Source organism: Procambarus clarkii, chromosome 53, assembly GCF_040958095.1.
Source record: "Procambarus clarkii isolate CNS0578487 chromosome 53, FALCON_Pclarkii_2.0, whole genome shotgun sequence".
Lineage (NCBI taxonomy): Eukaryota > Metazoa > Arthropoda > Malacostraca > Decapoda > Cambaridae > Procambarus > Procambarus clarkii.
Genome location: NC_091202.1, coordinates 22013098 through 22035608, shown reverse-complemented (window position 1 = coordinate 22035608; position 22511 = coordinate 22013098). Strand labels below are relative to the sequence as shown.

The window sequence follows — 22511 nt, the reverse complement described above, 5'->3', positions numbered from 1 at the left end:
ACTCCAAGGCGAGATGCTCCACTCCCACAGTTGGTGGCCCAAGAGCCTCTATTTACTAGATGAAAACCCCACCCCATACTACACAATTCCCAGATGAAATACTGACCGGAAATCCTTCCCCCCTAACAAAATCAATAAATAATAATAAAATAAATAGCCTTAAACTGAACAACATAACATGTGTATTCACATAGTTGTGCTTGCGGGGTTGAGCTTTGCTCTTTTGGCCCGCCTCTCAACTGTCAATCAACCTGTTACTAACTACTATTTTTTTTTAACACACATCTAATTAGTACACACCTAATTGTACAATTAGGTGAGTACACACACACCCACCCACACCCCCCCCAGGAAGCAACTACGTAACAGCTGTAACTCCCAGAACCTATTTACTGTTAGATAACAGGGGGCATTCAGGGTGAAAGAAACTTTGCCCATTTGTTTCTGCCTGGTCCTGGAATCGAACCTGGGCCACTGAGTTACGAGTCCTGTGCGCTGTCCACTCAGCTACCAGACCCCTAAATGTGGAAGTACCCGAGTATGTATATATGAATGCTACACACTATTCATCTATAGACACCCATATATGCTGAAATATATGTGAGGAACCTCACACACACACACACACAGCTCCCTGACAAGAGAGCTAAGCTTAGCTTAGCTGCCAACACCCACACATTGTGTCAGCAAGGCAAACAGCCTGCCTGCTTTCCTAACTATTTCTCATTTCTAAACTTCCCTTCACCTGTTCCTCTCCATCCTCTTTACTCCCCCCCCCCCCCAAACAAAAAACCTGTGTGCATATATTATAATAAATAAATAAATACAAATGAAGAAAGTAAGGAAGGAGAGAGAAGGAAAGATAAGTAGAGCACACGCTGGCACTCAAGTAGCCCCACCTGGGGCAAGATTTGGCCCTTTGAGAGGGAGGGAATACCCGACACATACTTTCCTCTCACTCCATGTGCAATTTTATTCACATTGTATTTCCTATGGTCAAATTATTTAAGCCTTTGGTTGTAACATATTTTTCATCAAAGTATAAAAAAAAAGGCATTGAATATAATGAAATGCTATTTTCTGGGTGAGGCCTGGAGACTCCCTGGAACTATCGTACTAATATGCGATACATTGAACTAGGGCGTCAGTCAGTGGAGTTCAGCCTACCGGGGACCACGAGCCAGAGTCTGGCCCCCTCAGAGGCACAGGGAGCAACGGCCCTGGAAAACCTTCCTGTGGTTGGGGGTTTTCCTTATCCATTGTTTTCTTTTCCTTGTCATTGATCGGTTAGGCCCCCAGGAAGATAGGCATAACAAAATGGACCCCACATGGTATGAAAATAGCAACTGAAAACCAAACAGAGGCAGAACTCATTCAATTCGCAAGGAAACCAGGAAACAAGCAAACTCTACACCACGCCGCTTGTCTGTGCAATGCCCCCCCCCCCCCAAGAAGGGGGAGAGGGGGAGCCCAGAACCCCACCCCCCCAAAAACGGCTACCCAGCAACTCCAGTTTGGGACTGGAGTTGAAATCACGCAAGAGTTTAAATCACGCCAGCAAATGTGGGAATAAAGCAAACAAGCGGAGGTACGAAAAACCTCCCTGCCCAGAAGGCACAAAGCCCAGGCAGGAGCAAACAGCACCAGAAACCCACAACAGAGGCCCTGGGGCACAGCCGTCCTCAATGCCATCTACCCCTAAAGAAAAGGCAGAGTTCAGGGGAAAGGCAGCAAAGAAGGGGGTGCTGGTAGGATCCCAGAACCCTCGGCAGGAGGCTTCTGGGATGGTGGCATGAATGCCTCCATCCCCAACCCAAATGGGGCAGCCCCCGAAGCCACTCTAGTCTCATCATCAACTAAACCATGCCCCTATTCCAAACCCCAGACGTTCATGAGCCGGGAACAGAGGGGTGGAAGGAGAAGGGCAAACAATGCCTAATGAAAACAAGGCAGCCTCAAGGCATCTGGGAGGGCAACCAACCTAGCGCATTGCAGCAACATAAACCTAGCACACAACATGGATGCCGCCTGTACCCAAACATCAATGTCAACAGAATGGGTAATAGGAAATTATGCAGAGAACACAACTCACAAGACACTGGGTCAAAGGTGTCGGTGACCCAACAGGCGGCATGACGGATGCAAAAGCGGTGACTGCCGCCCTGAGACAAGGGCACACAGCTACCTTCAAACTCGCACAAGGCGAGTTGAAACCCCGAAGACCTCGGTGGATCCATGGGTCCACCGAGCCCCGACAAGGTTTTCCAGGGGCCCATAGGCTGACTGCTACAGGAAGACCGGGCAAGGTGTTGCTAACCAGTTAGACCCAAGGCTAACAAAGGGGGAAAGATCACAACATTAAAACCCCTGCGACGTATATAATCCCGGGGACCTAGCAGAGGGCCACCAAAACATTATAAGTGGTCCTATAGCCACACACCAGGCAGACCCCCCATCTGGCACTAACAACAAAAATGAAAAGAAAAACCCCACAACACGACAACATCCTCAAAGGAAACAGGAACCGGACGCTGCATAGGTAAGCTGGTTGTACAACACCTTGACACCCCAACCAGCAACAAAGCCACTTCCAACCCAAGGCCAAACAAGGGCCACAAAACCCCAGCTGGCCCCAAGAACGGGGTAAATACCGAGCAGCAAAAACCCCTATGGAAATGGCGTCCCAAATGCACCAGGGAAGAGAACCCTGACATGCAAGGGTAGTACTCACAGGGCACTTAGGGAAGGCTAGCCTAAATGCATGCAACCCCGGTACACTTCAAGTACACCTGGCCACCACACCACGAACAGCAGAGGAACACCACAAAGTTAAACACATTGAAAACTGAGGCCAGAGATGACGTCCACCCTGGAATGCTTTAGCCAACGAACTGGAGTTGCTGATTAGCCAGCGCCTACACACTGGGGGAAGGGGGGTAGGTAGGTGGTGTGATGATTGCTTGTTTCCTTGGGAAATGAGGGAATTCTGCCTGTTTTGTTTTCAGTTGCAATTTCCTTACCATGTGGGGTCTGTTTTGTTATGCCTACCTTTCTGGGTGCCTAACCCTCGTCAATGGCAGATAAGGATAACCCTCAACCACAGGGGGGTTTTTCCAGGGCCATGGCTCCTTGTGCCTCTCTGAGGGGGCCCAGGTTCTGGCTCGTGATCCCCAGTAGGCTGAACTCTATTGACTAAAGCCCTGGTCTAATGTATTGCATATTAGCCCGAGAGCTCCAGGGAGCCGAAGGGGCTCCCCCACAGAAAATCTAACAGATAATGTCCCAAATAAATCTAAAACTATGATGTTCCCAACCCATGTAAAACTAATATATATACTATATTATATAACTAGGGGTAGGTTTTTGGAAGAGGCTGAATGGCAGCTCCCTGTACCTAGCTGCAGTGAGGTAACTGCAGTGAGGTCACATCAGCATTAGGAGTCCTAATGGCCTACTGGAGACTACAACCAGAATCTAGCCCCCCCCCCCCCCCCCCACTCAGAGGCACAGGGAGTAAGCAAAACTGACAACTGCAAGGTTCGTGGAGAAAAGAAATGAAGCAGCAAATAACTGCAAATAATGCATGCAGTAATAAGTCTGAATCTCTAGTTGCAGCTGACCACAGCAGATGACACGGGAGCTGCTGGCTCCTACGTCAACATTCCCCTTGTCCAACAGTTCCTACTGCTGCTCTACTCGCCAAGCCTCTTCTATAATATTCTTTTGTACAATTTTAAAATAATAAATGATTACTATTGTAAGTGATAGCCATCCATTAGATTTTGTCTTTTGGGGATCCACTTGCTTATGTATCATGTTTACAAGCCTTACTTGTGTGGACTTGGGAAACTGTTCTTTTTTGAGCTGCATGTGCTTAGAGCAGCCCTTCCCTAAATGCTCACCTAGTGATGCCCCTGCCCTGGCAGGGGTAAATTTACTGGTGGGTTTGGGTATTTGTCCCATAGAGAATGGCCTACTGTGTAAGGTGCCTTACCAAGAGTAATGTAAGGTCTTTGACTCCTCTGCTAGGCTCTGAGGTTAGGAGTATTCTGGGGTTTATTAACTCCTAACTTCACACACTAAATTAGATAAATTTCCTAGTCCACATAAAAAAACAGCATTGAATGTACAATAATGAAACTCCTCTTTTTGGCCAAACATCGGTGACTCCCTGATGCTATCTCGCTGAAATGGCTTTCGACTACAGTACTAGGTCACATCAGCAATGATAATTCTGTTTGGCCTACCTGGGACCAGAGCCAGAACTTGGCCCTTACAGAGGCAGAGAGAGCAGGTGACACACCACCACCCCCACCTGGAAACAATCCAGAAAGTCAGCAAACCAATACAGACTGGTTTCAAAGTTCAAAAAGGCTGGGTTCAGAGAGATCAAAGCCTCAGAACTGTTAAATAAACTCCCCCAAACAATGGAAACAAATGTTCGCATCTCTTCAAACTAGTGCAAGCTAATTAACACTACCCCCCATCCTTCCCTGCCAGTTCTGGGGGAGCCCAGAGCTCCAGGTCTCCTTCATTCCTCCAAAACCAGTTCTGGAGCAGATGCAAACGACGAACCTTCCAGATGTTCGCCGAACGTGGTATCCATGGTGAAAGGAAAATAGGAATTCACTAAGGAGGAGAGACTGCAGACAATCATGATGAAGAGACAGCCCAAGGCAATACAGGCATGATGAAGCCAAGGATATTATCTAAGTACTGGGCCATCAAGACCATGTCAGACTGCCAAAACTCCTATGCCTGAATATCAGCCCAGGACATGTTAGCATAGATTGTTGCAAGAGCAGCATATTTATGAACATCATGGGCTCAAGGGTACCAATAAGTGTCAGTGAGGTCCACAAAAACTGTTCAGTCTTAAGTCTCCAACACAAGACAAACATGGGCAAGAGTGGTCATGCAGAAAGTGGTGTAGTGGGTGAATGAGTTTAACCCTGAAAGATAGAGGATGAAGATGAAGGTCTGTCGAGTCCCATTTTGGGACTGGGACAAGATGAGACACCCAACAGAGATAAGGTAATTTTTGACCATGCTGGAAACCACCCACTCCACAATGGCCCAATGGTAAGAGGCTTGCTTTGAAACTTTCCCTCCAACTGAAGGTGGAGGGAAAGAACTGGCCAATTCCACCGAAGGCCTTGAAAAACTACCCGAAAACCCCACAAATTGTGGAACCAGGAGTCATCAAAACAGGTTAGCTGCCCCTCTCCCCATCTACCCCACCAAAAGGGCAAACCATGAAAGGACGGGCACAAAACACTAACCTGTGTCCTTCCATGTGGTGCAAGAGTGAAGCTAACAAGCAGAAGAAGAACCAACAGTGGGAGGCACATATGACCTAGAATCTTGTTCCAATGAGGGCCTACTTCATCCAGCAGTGGGCAAAACCCTGGCCCTACCAGACTACCTCCTAAAGCGAGGACAAGAATCCAAAGCATTAAATAAATGAGAAATTGGCTGGTATGAAGATACCCCTGAGGAAAAAACTGAGCCACATCATCCTCAGGAAAGAGTAGAGGCAAAATAGGAGAGGTGGACAAGGCGACCAAGTACTGAGAAATCTAATGACAAGGCCAACACATCCTGCCAACATGAAGTCAGGCCGAGTAGAACACATCCTCCTCCTTCCCCTGGAGAATGGGCGCATACAGCTTGGGCAAAGCTGTTGAAACTGCCACAGAAGGCAACAGACCCAGAACTGAGCAATAACGTCCTCATGCAGCCAATCAAAAAGTTTCATAAGGGCAATAAAACTGACAACTGTAGCCAAGTGCGAGAAAGCCCCCAAGTCATCCGCCAAGAGGGTCACAGACATTAAGGGCAATTGAGCAAGAGTGCATCAACCCCATGTCCCAGGAGAGTGGGAACAAAGAAGCGGTCACCGAGTGCCCCAAAAGAGGAATCCCTCAAAAACACCTGGAACAAGTTCGAAACCTCACATCACTTGGATATGCAGGAATGACAGAAGCAGTATTAAGTTCCAAAGGAAGCAAGAGGATTGTCTACTAGCAAAGACAACTCCAAAACCTCATAGTACAGCCAGTGTGGCTAGGAAGACCCGAACTTGAGAGGGGCAGGGTCCATCAATGAGAAACTCTGGGTCACACAAGAAGTACTTTAAAAGATGAACCTGAGCCACCAAAGGAGGACCCAAGAGAAAGGAATCTAGAAGGATGAATCCAACAGACTGTACGGTATGCGGAAATGAACCCTGGGGGGAGCCCCAGAAAGATCCAAATCATACAAGGAGGGAGGGTAAGAAAACCGCTCCCCTTGCAGCAAAAGTATCTTAACAGTCGAGATGAAGCACCAGTAGGTCCATTGGATTATCCCCAAGCCTCATAAGCCTAACAAAAGAGCAAAGGAGTAGAACATGAGTTCATGCCCACCAACTAGGATAGAAAAGCAGTGTCTGGAGATGTTTCAAAAGGTGTTGAGTGGATAAAAGAAAACCCCAAAACCTTGGCAGGACTAGGCTGCTCAACTGCCTCTGTACCCAAGGTGGAAGGGGGCCATCTCCAGAGAACGCCAAGCTACAACACAAGCTAAACCCTGCGCCGACTCCAAAACCCTCCGATGTCTTTGAGCCAGTAGCAAGGAAGAAAGAATAGAAGCTGGGCATACCACACCCAAAGGAACAGGAAGAGGGGAAAATGGAGCCAAGAATGCATTTGCCAACACCTTTAATTCTGGGGAAAAACAAAATATGGGCATAGTTTAGAGGATCCAACTGGAAACAAAGTGAGCAAAATGAGCCCACTAAGCCATAGCTGCCCGATAAGCTAAAGTTTCATCAGGAAGGTCAGAGGAGGATACTACATGAGGTGTACAAACTCCACATGACTCAAGGTCACAAGTGTTGCAGATCCAAAGGGCAGCATGGTAGAGGCAGAAAGAATGATTGTTGCACCATAGCACAGACAACAAACAGCCTTTAACCCTTAAACGAGGAGAGTGGGGGGTTCGGAATGGACATCCATAACTTACCAAAACCCACAGGGTTTTGGTAAGGCTTATAGACCAGGGCCTGAATGACTGACAGGCTATTTCCTGTCAGTTCTCCAGTCCCCTGTGTGTTTAAACATGACACCTGGGCACTGAGTATGCTTGCTGGGTACATTATTAAGTAAACCAGCAGAGCCTAATCAATGCAGCTATGAAGATCTACCTTGGTGCACCGTGTAAAATAAGTATGCCCAGTGTCTCCTAACCAGTCAAAATGTTCAGCCCAGTCAAGGGTCTAGATGAAGGGGGAAAATGGCCCAAGACACCCAAGGTAAGGCCCCCACCTTGGGTGTGTCTTGCATCTAAAGAGCAAATTACTGTTCTGAAAACACCAGAAAAGTGATCTCTGTCCATGCAGGGTCAGCAACAGGGAGCACACAGAAAAGGTAGCCCTGAACACATGCAGCTACAAGTGCCCTATGAGCCAGGCTCATACAATACAAACCCGACAGAAAACATGCCCATGAAGCTAATTAAGAATGTGGACCACCACCAAGCAAATGGCCCACATAAAACAAAGTCAAAGAACGGCCAGCTCTTAGCTTGAAGCAGTGGGGATTGCATGATTTAACAGCCTGGCAACCCTACAGAGGTCCACTAAATGTGTCCGCATCAGCGACAAAATTGGCTTGGAGGACTGGGGAAAACAGAGCTCTGCCCATTCCTCCACCTGGTGTATGGTAGTACTAACAAGCTCACATTAATTTTGATATATTCGATCATTTGTTTACATTGGGGGGGGGGGTCATTTAGCAGTTTCAAGGATTTGATCCCTTTGGTCCCAGCAGTGGTTTCTATTGCTTTCCTAACTTCCAGAGAGAAGGTGACACTATGCCACCCCCTACCAGGAAAATGTTGGAGTGTCACCTGCTCTCTCTGCCTCTGAGGAGCGGAAGGGGGGGAGCCAAGTTTTGATAGGTCAAACAGAACTCTACAAATGATACAACCTTGTATTTGGAAGGCACACAAACCTGTATTTGGAAGGCACAAAAGGCTCCCCCAGGAAAACTTTTCTATATTGTAAACATTTGCTTCTGATGGCGGGGAAAAAATGTAAAATAATTTTAGCTTGGCTGTAAGTCTTAATAGCCTATCACAGACCAGAGCCAAAAACTAGGCTTTCCCCCCTCACAGAGTTGGGGAATGTTGTTCAATGATGGGAATGACCCTCAACAAGAAAATAAATGTGGCTAAAAATGACTGCAAACAATCCACTCAGTAGTTACTTTGAATTCACCAAGTTACAGAGATCGACAGACAGGTGGCAGCATCACCAGGAAATGCCAACTCCATGTCAACATTCCTCGTCCTTTTGCCACCAACAGTTTGGACTGCTGCTCGCGTCTCTAAACCTCTTGGGTCCTCCAACTAATTCTATAGAAAAAATATCCACCCTTTAAATTATGTCATTTGGGGACTCATTTGCTCTGTGGTCTGCTGGTTGAGCAAAATTTTGTCACAATCTCAATAGCTCTCTGACCTATGTTTGGTCCACTGAAAACTAACCCAAACCTCTAGTACAAATGACCAACGAGTGGGGTCCTATAGTTCACAGCTATCAGCCAGTCCAGGTCAGTTTTGTCACCAATATGCTACTGTGTGGAGCCTTCAATCCCATTTCCACCAAGTGTTGATGCATCCTTCCATTGGTTTTTTAAGAAATTCAGTCACCCTGACGTACACTTCTGACTCAGCTCAGAACTGGTGGCTTCCCTTTTATGTGGCTTCATTCCAATATCATGAGGCTCTTGCAGTGGATTCCATTTGGCTTGATTGGACAAAGTAGGAGTATATCTACCTCTTTCCCAAAGTTCAGTTCAGTTGTTGCTCTGGTGGTGTCTAGACTGAAATCGTACTCAGGCAAGGTGATCCTGCGGGTTCTTTGGTGGTTGGCCAAGCCTTGGTTTACGACTCTTGTGGCTCGGTGTCCAAACCCAGGAAATTTCCATAGCCCTGCGGCATATCATGCTGGTTCGACTTTCCTCTGCGCTATGCATCTGGAGTTGTTGATACAGGTTTATCACCATTTGTAATGTGAGCGGGTGACCAAGTTGTTGGTGTCCCTGTCTCTTCCTGTAATGGTGCAATTTGCCTTCTTGAAGCTCGCTTCACCTCTTTGTCCATTTGATGCCTCTCTTTGATGTCTGTTCTGGTGGTTGTCATTTTTGCCCTGGTTGTTTTTGGATTAGCATCTCGTGTATTTGGTGTCATACTGCTTCAGTGCCATTTCACAAGTTGTCTCTGGCTTTCTTTCACCTACAGCTAGTTCATGCTCTTCCTGGCCAAGTCTTAACAGGTTGCTGAAGATTCTTTCCTCCTCTTGACTCATGGTTGCTTCTTCAGCCTGGGATATTTTTATTAGGTGGCGTTTTTATTGGCTCTCACTTCTGGCTGCCGAATGGGGTGAGCTTCCTGGCCCCTTTATGAGGTGGGCCTTTTTGTTTTGGCTCTGGTGGGCAGTTTCTCAATTTTCAGTCTTATCCATCTTTTCTGGTGGAGACCGAGTTGGCTGGCTTTATGAGGGGTCCTTTGGTTATTGATGCTTGGTTGGTTTGTTTGGGGATGTATAATTTTGTGTGTCCAGTAGTGGCATTTCCCAACTACAATACCTACATGTCACTCATTCTGTCTCGGTAGATACTTTGACTGACTAATCCAGTTTCCTTGGTCACCCGTTCTAAGGGTGTCTCAGGTTGTCCAGGGTCATGTGTCACACATGTCTCAGGTTGTCAAGGTTCTCAAAGCTAGCCAGTCACAATGTTTCAAAGTTCACAGCTTTAGCTGCTATTTTCTCCAAGATGTCATGTGCTGATTTTTTGGCCTTGGGGATGTCTCTCTCTGGGCCCTGGTGACTCATGTAGTTGACATTCTCTTCCTCCTTGGCAAGTCCCTTGTCTTCTGCCTTCTGTGTGGAAAGTTTAGCTTCAGAAAACCACCAAGAGGCTTTCTCAGAAAACCAGCATTGAATGTAATGAAATGCCTGTTTCTGGTAGAGCCCCAATGATTCCCCGACTCACTCCCTTCTTACCAAGTTTGTAAGTTCATGATGCTGGCTCCAGGCTGACCTGCGGCAGGCTAGTACCTGGTAGCTATGGGATGCCACCTGTCAGCAGCCATTTGTAGTAAGGGGGTTCAGGATAGTTTTGAAAGAACCAACAGTTTTGAATGAATCATTTGCAAAGTCATTTATTTGCTTCGGTGCTTCATTTTCTATGAACCTGGCAGTTGTCTGTATAGCTTCACTGCCTTCCTGGATGTTTTCCTGGTGCAAGTCATTGTAAAAATCCCCAGCTCTGCACCTCTACAAGGGGGCCATGTTTTGTCTCAGGTCTTCAGTAGGCCAAACAGGATCCCTATGACTGATGTGACCCAGTAGTGGGAGGCCATCTCAGCGAGATGACTTTAGGAAGCAACCCCAAGGTTCTACCAGAAAGAGGTGTTTCATTACATTCAACATTTTTTTTTTTTTTTAAGAGATAGAACAGAGAATCTACAGCCCTTATATCTTTCCAAACCCAGAATTAACACCACACTGACTAATGGTCCTTTACAATCTTACACTGACAAGACAAAACACCTCCGTTAGCATAATTCTGAAGAGAACAAAAACTTACAGCAATAGTAGAGCCATTCCTCCCTGCCCCTCCCCACAGAATGACGGGAATGCAATGCCACAATTTCAATATCACTTGCGCAACACCAAGTGTGATATATATGGCAATAAAAGCAAGCTCTGTTCCTGGAATCTGACAAAATAGGAGAATTAACATTAGCTCCAACAAAGAAATATATATTAAACCATTTAAAATTAAAGCAAATTCACCCAAATCATAGAAAATCAATTGACATAAAAATAAGTAATGGAAACACATACAGCACAGTAATACAGTGGATCTTGTCATCGTAACATTTCATTTACAAGCAAGCAACCTTTTTTTCTTCTAATACTCCAAATTTTAGTCATTTGTTCTGTAAAATAAAAAATTATTGATTGATAGATAAAGATTAAGCCACCCAAGAGGTGGCACGGGCATGAGTAGCCCATAAGTGGTAGATTTTTTGGAGTGAATGTGATTTTTTGTCGTGAAAGAATATACTGTGTGCGATAAAAAAAATGCAATTGTGTAAATTTTTTCAGCTGCAAGTGTTATACTCTTGAACATACAGTATTTATCTATTGCTCTACATACAATAGACAATTTTTGTCATGTTTAGCCTCATCCAGAATCTTCCGGGGGGCCATAGTATTACGCAAACCTATATGTGCACCCAATACACCAGTTTAAATTTTCCATGTGATGGTACGACTATTATGAGACTCACCAAGTATACTATCCTACATTTTGCCCGACACTTCCCACCTCCCATCACTGAAGAGCTGTCTCTTGAGCTATATTCTGAGAAATGTGTATTTTCCTTTCTCTGAAGTCTGACATTAGTGGGTGGGCAACTTGGTCTTTGCTACAACATACTCTAGCAAAACTGCTGCTTGCACTAAGGAGAATATATAGAATAATTTCAATAATTGCAACTGTGAAAAGATAAGGAAGAAAGCAAGGAAAGTGACACACTCAAGTGATGCAATACAGTACATAATTACACAATTAAAAAAGTAAAATCAGCATTCATGTAATGAAATGCCTCCTTCTGGTGGGTCCTTTGTGGCTCCTTGGTTCTTTCTGGCTGGCAAGCTTCACACTGTTCAATCCATGCCATGCCTTGCAATGATATCAGTTTACTGGGAACTAGAGACCAAAACCTGCCCCCCCCCCCCCTTCTAAAGGGGCACAAAGAGCAGGGGATTGTATATCACCTTACCAAGAAAGGGCCACCAGAAAGTTTGACATATGCAGACAGGTAACAGCAAGGTAAACCAACCAAGAAAAACAGGACAGTGAAGTCCCTGCCCCCGTTGATGATTGTCTCAATGACTTATGGACCATTTGGTGGTGAAGCAAACCTCACATTAGTCACACCTATGCACTACCAGGGACTGAACCTTCCCTCCTTTAACTCCCACCTTACCCCCCCCCCCCCTCAGTTATACAGCCAGAAAACCCAAACCACAATCCCTGATTTTGGGAAGGGCTGTGATCCTAAGTAGCCATCAAGGACCCAGCAAAGAAGAGGCATTTCATTACATTCAACACTGGTTTTCTAGAAGGTCTCCAATTTGTTGCTCCTTGGTGCTATATCACCACAGAAAAACTAAAGGTAATTCACCAGGGGGGCAGAAGAGCCACACACAGTAACCCCCAGGATTAGGTGGGGGTTTGTGATGATTTAACTGCTCCAAAGCCACTAAGGAATGGGTCATGAGCACACTGTTGGATAACCAAATCCCACAACCCCAAATAGTTATTCCCAAGACAAAAAAATCATGTACCCGGCTGGAAACTTGAGAACACAGGCCTAAGGGTAGACTGCAGTGACTAAACTAGATGATACAGCAGACAACCCGAGACAACACAGTCCTGAAACTAGGAACCAATAACAAAGGATCCACAGAGCCCTCCTCATCCTACTCACCACTAGTGGAGTAGATGGGATGATAAATACCAGCAACCAGACATAACAGCAGCACCATTGGCAGAAGCAATCAATCACCACCCACCAAAGGTCTCGTACAGAAACCAGCTGACTCTTTCGTAGCCAGAAAGGAATGAGGGAGCTGTAAATTAAGAAAATTGCCCACCAGGACCAAAAGTACAAAATAAACAAAAATTGAAAAAACAAAACATCCTAGACTGAGTTGGCAACAGACAACCAAGATGAGAAAAAATCGAATCTTCAGAACTAATGAATTAGGGTCGACAAAACCTCGGCCCTGAATGCCACTAGTAGCGGTTTGCCCAAGGCCAAGCAATACTAGGTGACAGTATGCACAAATTAGACAAAAACGAGAGGACCACATGTACAGAAACTGAAGTGGTGACAAAAAGGAAAAATCTGGAAAGAGCACCAATAAACCTCGTCCTGTTCTTGCAACAAAACTTGCAAGTGAGACACTGAAACATTGGCCACCTGTGGACCATACAATAAACAGTACACGAGAAAAACTCAATGTGTACATTGAAGGAGAGCTTGGAACCATCGAGAAACACCTGGGTCGACCCATTGAAAGAGGCAGAGCTGCGGAAAACTGACAGGTTCAAACAAAGGGCCCAAAGGGCCGGAAACCTAAGGGTGGGCTGGCCAAAAGGGTGCTAACAAGAGAACCTTGATGGGAAACATCTCCAAACTGCAAAATTCAAACTCAAGGGAAGAAGTAAAGAAACTTATACAGACCTCAGTCGACCTCAAATTATCCACCGCAAGTTCATTGTGATTGGGAAACGGGGTCGTGTAAACTCGAAATCGCCGATTCCAAACTAATGTGAAAAGATCCATCACAGGGTAGCCAAACATTCACAAAGTTGTTGGAAGGACATATCAGTGAATGGTGATAGGAAAAAAAAAAGACTGCCCACAGAACATTGGGTACACTTCTGAAATGGAACTGCTCTGATAACCAAACCATACAGTACATAGAGATGTCTCGAGACAAAGTGAAAGATTACTCAAGGGACTAGGAAGAAATAAAGCAGTTGGACCAGATGGCGTTTCACCTTGGGTGCTGAGGGAATGTGCAACCGAGCTGAGAATTCCACTTCAATTTGATATTCCAAACATCTTTTTGCATGGGAAACTTTGCAGATATATAGAAAAAGGCAAATATAGTTCCAATCTACAAAAATGGTAGTTGAGACGACCCTCAAAATTATAGACATGTACCACTAACAAGAGTGGTAGTCAAAATATTAGAAAAAATAATTAAAACGAAATGTGTAGAACACCTGGAGTGTAACGACATAATACACAGACAGACGGTATGGTTTTCGAACAGGAAGATGATAAAAAAAAAAAAACTTGACAGTTCACAACAAGAGTTTCTTTTGAAAACTTGAACAGGCTGGAGGGGTGGAAAAGGCAATTCAGTGGCGAGAAATGTGGCCTGCAAATTTGCTTGACTGCAGTGTTGCAAACGTCTACAAAATAACTACACTGCAATGGCTGCCACAATGCATGAAGGTATTAACAATTTGTATTCCTTATATAAACAGGCATAAATTATTGCTTCTGGCATTTTGCCTCCATTATAATGCTGTATATAAAAATACAATAATCATGAAACGTTGCCATTTTAGCAAATGCAATCTTATCCAGAATTATATATATTTTTTAAACCATTCACAATTACGAAGAACACTACTTTCATATCTGTACTTTATAACTGTAGCCACAAGATCTGCTTAGTGAGAAAATCCATAGGAGCCGTGATGAAGGTTCAAACCTATGCGCTCAGTGTTTCCAGGCGCTCACTCTAGACAACTACGCCACGACATGATGACGTCGGTTTAACAGCTCCTATGGATTTTCTCATTGATGCATCACAATAGTGTGATACATTACTCTGTGTATCTGCTTAATGTTCGCTTCAAAACTATTACCTGCATTTTCTCATAGCATTGTACAATGCTTGTGATATTCGCTCTTCCTTCTGTCTTTCACTTCAGGAATTTATAAGATTAAGCCTTTTCTTGCACTTTGGATTAAATTTATAAACCCATTTCTTCAGTGTCAATAAGGTATAGGTTATCTTGAGATGATTTCGTGGCTTAGCGTCCCCGCAGCCCGGTCCTCGACCAGGCCTCCTTATTGTTACACATCCCCAGGAAGCAGCCTGTAACAGCTGTAACTCCCAGGTATCTATTTACTGCTAGGTGAACAGGGAAATCAGGGTGAAAAACACTGTCCATTTGTTTCCGCCTTCGCCAGGGATCGAACCCGGAACCTCAGGACTACGAATCCTGACGTCCACTGAGACGTCAGACTGTCAGGGTAGTTATATTTTATTTTGCCTACACTTCATGCATGTTTAGGTACAGCTGCCATAACATATATGAGGAAAGGTGGGGAGGGGGGGTGGAGGGAGGGGGGGAGGAAAGGTGGGGGGGGGTGGGAGGATGGGGAGGAAAGGTGGGGGTGGGGAGGAGGGGGGAGGAAAGGTGGGGAGGGGGGGTGGAGGGAGGGGGGAGGAAAGGTGGGGGGGGGTGGGGGAGGAAAGGTGGGGGTGGGGTGGTGTGTGGAGGAAAGGTGGGGGTGGGGTGGTGTGTGGAGGAAAGGTGGGGGTGGGGTGGTGTGTGGAGGAAAGGTGGGGGTGGGGTGGTGTGTGGAGGAAAGGTGGGGGTGGGGTGGTGTGTGGAGGAAAGGTGGGGGTGGGGTGGTGTGTGGAGGAAAGGTGGGGGTGGGGTGGTGTGTGGAGGAAAGGTGGGGGTGGGGTGGTGTGTGGAGGAAAGGTGGGGGTGGGGTGGTGTGTGGAGGAAAGGTGGGGGTGGGGTGGTGTGTGGAGGAAAGGTGGGGGTGGGGTGGTGTGTGGAGGAAAGGTGGGGGTGGGGTGGTGTGTGGAGGAAAGGTGGGGGTGGGGTGGTGTGTGGAGGAAAGGTGAGGGGTAATTACCTAAGTGTAATTACCTAAGTGTAGTTACAGGATGAGAGCTACGCTCGTGGTGTCCCGTCTTCCCAGCACTCTTTGTCATATAATGCTTTGAAACTACTGACGGTCTTGGCCTCCACCACCTTCTCACTTAACTTGTTCCAACCGTCTACCACTCTATTTGCGAAGGTGAATTTTCTTATATTTCTTCGGCATCTGTGTTTAGCTAGTTTAAATCTATGACCTCTTGTTCTTGAAATTCCAGGTCTCAGGAAGTCTTCCCTGTCGATTTTATCAATTCCTGTAACTATTTTGTATGTAGTGATCATATCACCTCTTTTTCTTCTGTCTTCTAGTTTTGGCATATTTAATGCTTCTAACCTCTCCTCGTAGCTCTTGCCCTTCAGTTCTGGGAGCCACTTAGTAGCATGTCTTTGCACCTTTTCCAGTTTGTTGATGTGCTTCTTAAGATATGGGCACCACACAACAGCTGCATATTCTAGCTTTGGCCTAACAAAAGTCATGAACAATTTCTTTAGTATATCGCCATCCATGTATTTAAATGCAATTCTGAAGTTAGAAAGCATAGCATAGGCTCCTTGCACAATATTCTTTATGTGGTCCTCAGGTGATAGTTTTCTATCTAGAACCACTCCTAGATCTCTTTCTTTATCAGAATTCTTTAAAGATTTCTCACATAATATATAGGTTGTGTGGGGTCTATGTTCTCCTATTCCACATTCCATAACATGACATTTATTAACATTAAATTCCATTTGCCAAGTGGTGCTCCATATACTTATTTTGTCCAGGTCATCTTGAAGGGCATGACAGTCATCTAAATTTCTTATCCTTCCTATTATCTTAGCATCATCAGCAAACATGTTCATATAATTCTGTATACCAACTGGTAGATCATTTATGTACACAATAAACATCACTGGTGCAAGAACTGAACCCTGTGGTACTCCACTTGTGACATTTCTCCATTCTGATACATTGCCTCTGATTACTGCCCTCATTTTTCTATCAGTCAGAAAATTTTTCATCCATGATAGAAGCTTACCTGTCACCCCTCCAATATTTTCCAGTTTCCAGAACAACCTCTTATGTGGAACTCTGTCGAAAGCCTTTTTTAGGTCCAGATAGATGCAGTCAACCCAACCATCTCTTTCCTGTAATATCTCTGTGGCTCGATCATAGAAACCTGAGTAAATTCGATACACAGGATCTTCCAGATCGAAAACCATACTGTCTGTCTGATATTATATCATTTCTCTCTAGGTGTTCTACCCATTTAGTTTTGATTAGTTTTTCCAATACTTTCACTATTACACTTGTCAATGATACAGGTCTATAATTGAGGGGGTCTTCCCTGCTGCCACTTTTGTAGATTGGAACTATGTTAGCCTGTTTCCACCCGTCTGCTACGATTCCTGTACACAGGGATGCCTGAAAGATCAGGTGAAGTGGAATGCTGAGCTCAGATGCACATTCTCTCAGAACCCATGGTGAAACGCCATCTGGGCCAGCTGCTTTGTTCTTACCGAGCTCCTTGAGCATTTTTTCCACTTCGTCTCTAGACACCTCTGTGTGTTCTATGTTGTTCTCTGGAATTCTTATTGTATCTGGTTCCCTAAAGATTTCATTTTGTACAAACACACTTTGGAACTTTTCGTTTAGTGTTTCACACATTTCCTTTTCATCTTCCGTGAATCTATTTCCCATTTTCAACCTCTGAATATTATCCTTTACCTGCAATTTGTTGTTTATGAATTTATAGAATAGACCTGGTTCTGTTTTACATTTGTCCACAATCCCTTTTTCAAAATTTCTTTCTGCCTCTCTCCTCACTGCCGTGTAGTTGTTTCTCGCATCTTTGTATCGCTGGTATGTTTGGGGGTTCGGCCTCTTCCTGTATTGATTCCATTTTTGTGTCTTTCGGTCTATAGCTTCTCGCAATTTCTATTGAACCAATCCTGTTTCCTAGTTCTGCATCTCTGTTTTGGTATAAATTTTTTTGTGCCTTTATCATATATTTCACAAAACTTGCCATACATCTCATTCACTTCCTTGCCTAGCATCAAGTCTGTCCAATTATACTCACTAAAAAAATTTCTAAGGTCACCATAATGTCCTCTCCTGAAGTCTGGTTTTTCAACTGCTTCAACCTCCTTATTTTCTTCCAGCTTATAACGCATTGCATACTTTATTCCCAAAAAGACATGGTCACTTTTACCCAAGGGAGGAAGGTACTGAATGTCAAATATCTCTTCCTCCTTCCTGGTAAATATCAAATCTAGCATGGAGGGAACGTCCCCTTCCCTCATCCTCGTAGCTTGTTTAACATGTTGATACAAGAATGTTTCCAGGATGAGGTCTACAAATTTACAGGTCCAAAAATCTTCTGTTTTAGCTTCATATGCTTCCCAGTCTATGGATTTCAAGTTGAAGTCACCGACTATCAACAGTCGTGATCTATCGTTATCCGCTCTCGCTATAATCTCTCTCATTATTGTTATAAGACCTTCACGTTTACTATCTAGCTCCTCCTTTGACCATGTGCTGCTTGGCGGTGGACTATATGCATTTATCATCATTAGTTTATCATCCTCATAGCAGATCTCTAGTGCTATTATGTCAACTTCTTGTGGATTGGCAGTCATTATTTCCTTCACCTTTAGGTGTTCTTTTACCAGCACAGCAACGCCACCGCCTTTCCTAATTTTTCTGTCCCGTCTCCAAATTGAGTAGCCCCTTGGGAATATGACCTCATTTAAAATTACATCTTCAAGTTTTGTCTCCGTGAGTGCAACAATGTCTGGTGTCTGCAGCTGTATTACATCACTTAACTCCAGTATCTTCGATCTCACTCCATCTATGTTGGTGTATGCAATCTTCAGGAACTTGTTCCCCCTCTCCTTATTCTTCACTCCCCCTCTCTCTATTGATTTTGTTGGTTTGCCTTTATGTACCACTTTACTGGTTTGCCTACCCCTATCACTTTGTAGAAAAAAGAATTTATTTCTTCTTCATTCCTGCTCTCATTTAAATGTTTTGCCTCGGCGAGGTTCAGTTTCAGCTTCTCTCTATCTTCTTTTGAAAGATCTCGTCTTAACGACCACCCTTTCCCATCCTCATCCCTTTGCAATTTTCTAGCATTCCTTAGTACTTCTTCCATCTGTTTGGCACCGTTTAGGGTGATCCTCAAAGGTCGATCTTTCCCTTTTACGTACCTGCCTATTCTCCTGTAGTCGCACACATTCTCTCTGTTTGTAAGACCTTCCACGAGGCCAACAATTTTATCTACTACTTTAGCTTCTTCTACAGCTCTTTCTGACCTAGATGTTATCGCCTTTTCTTTGCAGCCAAAAATGATCAGGGACTTACTCCGATCAACTGTGTTTTGCACCAACTTCGGGTTAGATGCCAATTCTTTCCTCACTTCTAGCCTAATGTTTGTTTTATCTTGGTTGCTGCAGGTGTTTGACTTCCTTTACTGCTTCTTCTATTTTTTCCTTCTCCTTGGCCACTTGTGCATAAGTGAGTTGCATATCTTTCTTGCACTGTTCTATTCCCTGTGTAACTTCCTCCATCTGTGCTGACAAAAGCTGTTTCTCCTGTTGAATTTCCTTGCCTAACCTATTGTAGTCATTTATGTTTAAATTTACTTTAACTTCTTCCAAAGCTATTTTTAAGAGTTTATTTTCTTCTTCCATGGCTTTGCAATTTGTTTCCAATTGATTCTTATCCTTGCGCAAGTCTTTCACTAAACCCTCAAGACATAAAACTTTGCTATTCAAATGGTCATTACTTTCTTTCAATTTACTAATTATTTCTACATGAGAGTTCACTATAGTATCTAAATTTACCAACTTGTTATGTAGACTACTAATATCAATGCTTTCTTCATTGAATCCCTCAAAATCAAGCTCTGTTTTGTTTTTCCCCTTGCCAGTGGCCATCTTGAATGTTCTTCTCTGCACTGTAAACACTAGGGCAACTTTTTCTCATCCGATTTTTCACTTCCCTTAGCACTTTCCTGTTATCTCACCTATTTTTCAAGAGCACTATACCTTTATGTTCTCAGGGACACCACTCACTACCATCAACCTGTACTACAATACTTAGGATTGTTGAAATATGCTGGAGCTCCTCTGCTGCAAGTGTTGACCCTAGGGGTGTCACCTTTTGAATTGGGTGGTGGAGGAAAGGTGGGGGGTGGTGGAGGAAAGGTGGGGGGTGGTGGAGGAAAGGTGGGGGGGGGGGTGAAGGGTGTTTCCACACACTATAAATCAAAAATATAATTTTAAAAAAATGCAGATTACCCTGTTGTAGTTAGCCTTCATGTGTGATATTGTAGATCTTGAAATGTGTAGTTCCTGAAAATTTTCGTAACCCAATCTCCGGTTATCCAAATTTCTGTTTGGATATGGCAAAGTCTTGCCAGAAAATTATCCAAATTTGACTTAAGACTGTGCAAGTCTGCGTAATCCAGCCAAATCACCGGTTATCCGAATTTCTGTTCGGAAGCGGAACAGAAGTTTTGCAAAAAATTATGCAAACTCGATTTTGGTTGGATAACCAAATTATTTGGTTCAGTGAGTTTTGGATGCTGACGAGTACAATGCTTTGTATAATATAATGAATAAAGAACAAAGGAATGAGAGAGATTAAGTGCATGAGTGAGTTCAGGAATTAATGAGTTTACTCACAGAGTAAATTTGAATTAGTAGGGAGCATAAAATGATTAAAGAGTACAATGATTCAAAGGGCCTCAGTACAGGGTGCAAAATGGAATACTGTGTAATCAGAATTTAACTCTGTATAACCTAACTGTTGATTGTAATAATAGATGCAGGAGCAAAGATTGGTATCTAGTAGGTATTAAGAGCCTGGAATGTAATGATAGGTACCCCATGTAGTTCCAGCCACCACGTAAACTTCATACCAACCACTCTCTAAGGTGAACCACGATGAGAGAGCAATTATGACATCAAACACTTTCACGAAGTTTCAAAAGGCCACAGACAAACACACAAACCAGAACCCAGATATGCGTCAAGTTATATCGATGCATCTCGCTGAAAAATTGCAGGCATCCTGTCCCCTTCAGTGATGGTAGCCCTCGTGTAACACCGGATAAAAATATCCACAAATGCAAGAATCCATGATACCAGTCAACTGTGAGCAGTGAGACAACCTGAACACCTGTCAGGGGTCAAGGATAACTTATAACAAAAAAAACTTTCAATTTGAAAGGTAATTCCCAGATCTATGTGGTCAGCAGTGTTTTATGGTAAACAAATATTGGAATGTTTTCTTTTTCAAACAGAGTGGAAGATGGTTGGCACAATTTAAGTGAGGTGGTGGTAGTGCATGCCAAAACCACCAGTAGCTTCAAAGTGTCGTATGACAAAAAATACTGGGAAGACGGGGCACCACAAGAATAGCGCTCATCCGGTAACTGTACGTAGGTAGTTACAGTACCCACGCTTTTTTTTTTTCCCCCCTCATGAGGTGTAGCATGATATTTTGAGCCCTAAAATGACATTCTTTTAAATGTACAGAGATGTATAAATATGCAGTCAATGGGTTGAAAAATAATTAAGAATGCATTAGTCAATGCAATTTACAGTTCTTATAATTAAACAAATTTTGAAAATTATGTATAGTAATTATGTCATATGTTTACTAAGAAAATGTATTTTAGTTTATTTAATGTTGTCTAATATTCTGTAAGTAAGAATCTCCATAAACCCTCTTTATTCATCACCCCACCCTCTTCATCAAACAACCCCCCCCCCCACCCTCTTCATTCATTGCCACAAACTTCCCCCTCGGCATTCATCACCACAAACCCCCCCACCCTCTTCATTCATCACCACAACCCCCCCCCCCCACACTCTTCATTCATCACCATAACCCCCCCCACACTCTTCATCCATTGCCACAAACTACCCCACCCTCTTCATTCATCACCACAACCCCCCTCCCCCACCCTCTTCATTCATTGCCATAAACCACCCCATCCTCTTTATTCATCATCCCAAACCACCCCACCCTCTTCATTCATCACCACAAACCCTCCCCACCCTCTTCATTCATCACCACAAAACCCCCTCTTCATTCATCACCACAACCTCCCTTCCTCTTCATTCAGTGCCACAAACCACCCATCTTCAGTCACCCATAATCATGCCCCTTTCTAACTAATGCACTTATATAATTCACAATTTTCCTTTTTTTTTTTATTCCTTTCAACTTCAACTCAATCCAAATATTATTCAACTGTACAACTCAAAAAAACATGTACAACTTAAAGATCACCTTCCTTCTTTGTACATCCTTCCAACATCCCGCACAGAAGAAAGAGTGGAGAGGAAATACTAGGCGAGTACAGCCACACTTGCTCATTATGCTCTCTGGGTTCCGGGAGCCCCGGCTCCGTGTCTCCTTTCTGCCTTCAGTAATGAGTAAATACAAATGGAACCCCCGTCCATCATAACACACACCAATATATTATCTGCCGAATAGCCTCCAAGACCCGAGGCAGACAACGGCCTGTCGGAGTAATCAGTAAGGAAAACCTGAGGGGAAAATGATGTCATAAGAGAAAATTATGTTAGGAAAGAATTCAACAAACATGCACAATGTGACGAGAGTTTGCAATGATTCTTTAAAGCAAGGCTCACATCTAATGCAGCAGTGTTAGTAATCATGCAGCTGTGCCAATTTTAGTGCACCTGGAGTCAGCAACTTACGGCAACCGTGGAGCCATTACGACCAGCTCCTCTCTTTATTAGGATTATTTTAAAATTATTAAAGAGGGCAACAGCAGCTGCAATTAGCCCAATTATAGTGGGCACACACTGCAATGGTATCCACAAAACTGGAACCTGAAACATGCCACAAAGTAAACTTACTTAAAAAAAAAATAAACAAAAAATAAATTAGCACCAAAGTGCATAATCTATGGCAAAGAGAATTCCTAATTAACATATGATCCAGGT

At 44.0% G+C, this 22511-nt stretch overlaps 1 protein-coding gene across 9 annotated transcripts in view; it reads right to left on the bottom strand.

Annotated features, from left to right (window-relative positions):
- Positions 1 to 22511, bottom strand: part of LOC123767085 (choline/ethanolaminephosphotransferase 1 bbc) — an 87520-nt gene that overhangs the window by 44294 nt on the left and 20715 nt on the right. For 3 of the 9 annotated variants that reach the window (XM_069304761.1, XM_069304764.1, XM_069304767.1), the window contains exon 3: positions 10638 to 10769. The exons of 2 other annotated variants lie outside the window; for them this stretch is intronic. In XM_069304761.1, the coding sequence (XP_069160862.1) occupies positions 10638 to 10769 (132 nt within the window). Of the gene's footprint in view, positions 1 to 10637; positions 10770 to 14513; positions 14535 to 21828; positions 21993 to 22262; positions 22398 to 22511 lie in introns of those variants that run through there. 4 more of the 9 variants (XM_069304763.1, XM_069304765.1, XM_069304762.1 and 1 more) reach the window with 3 other exon arrangements.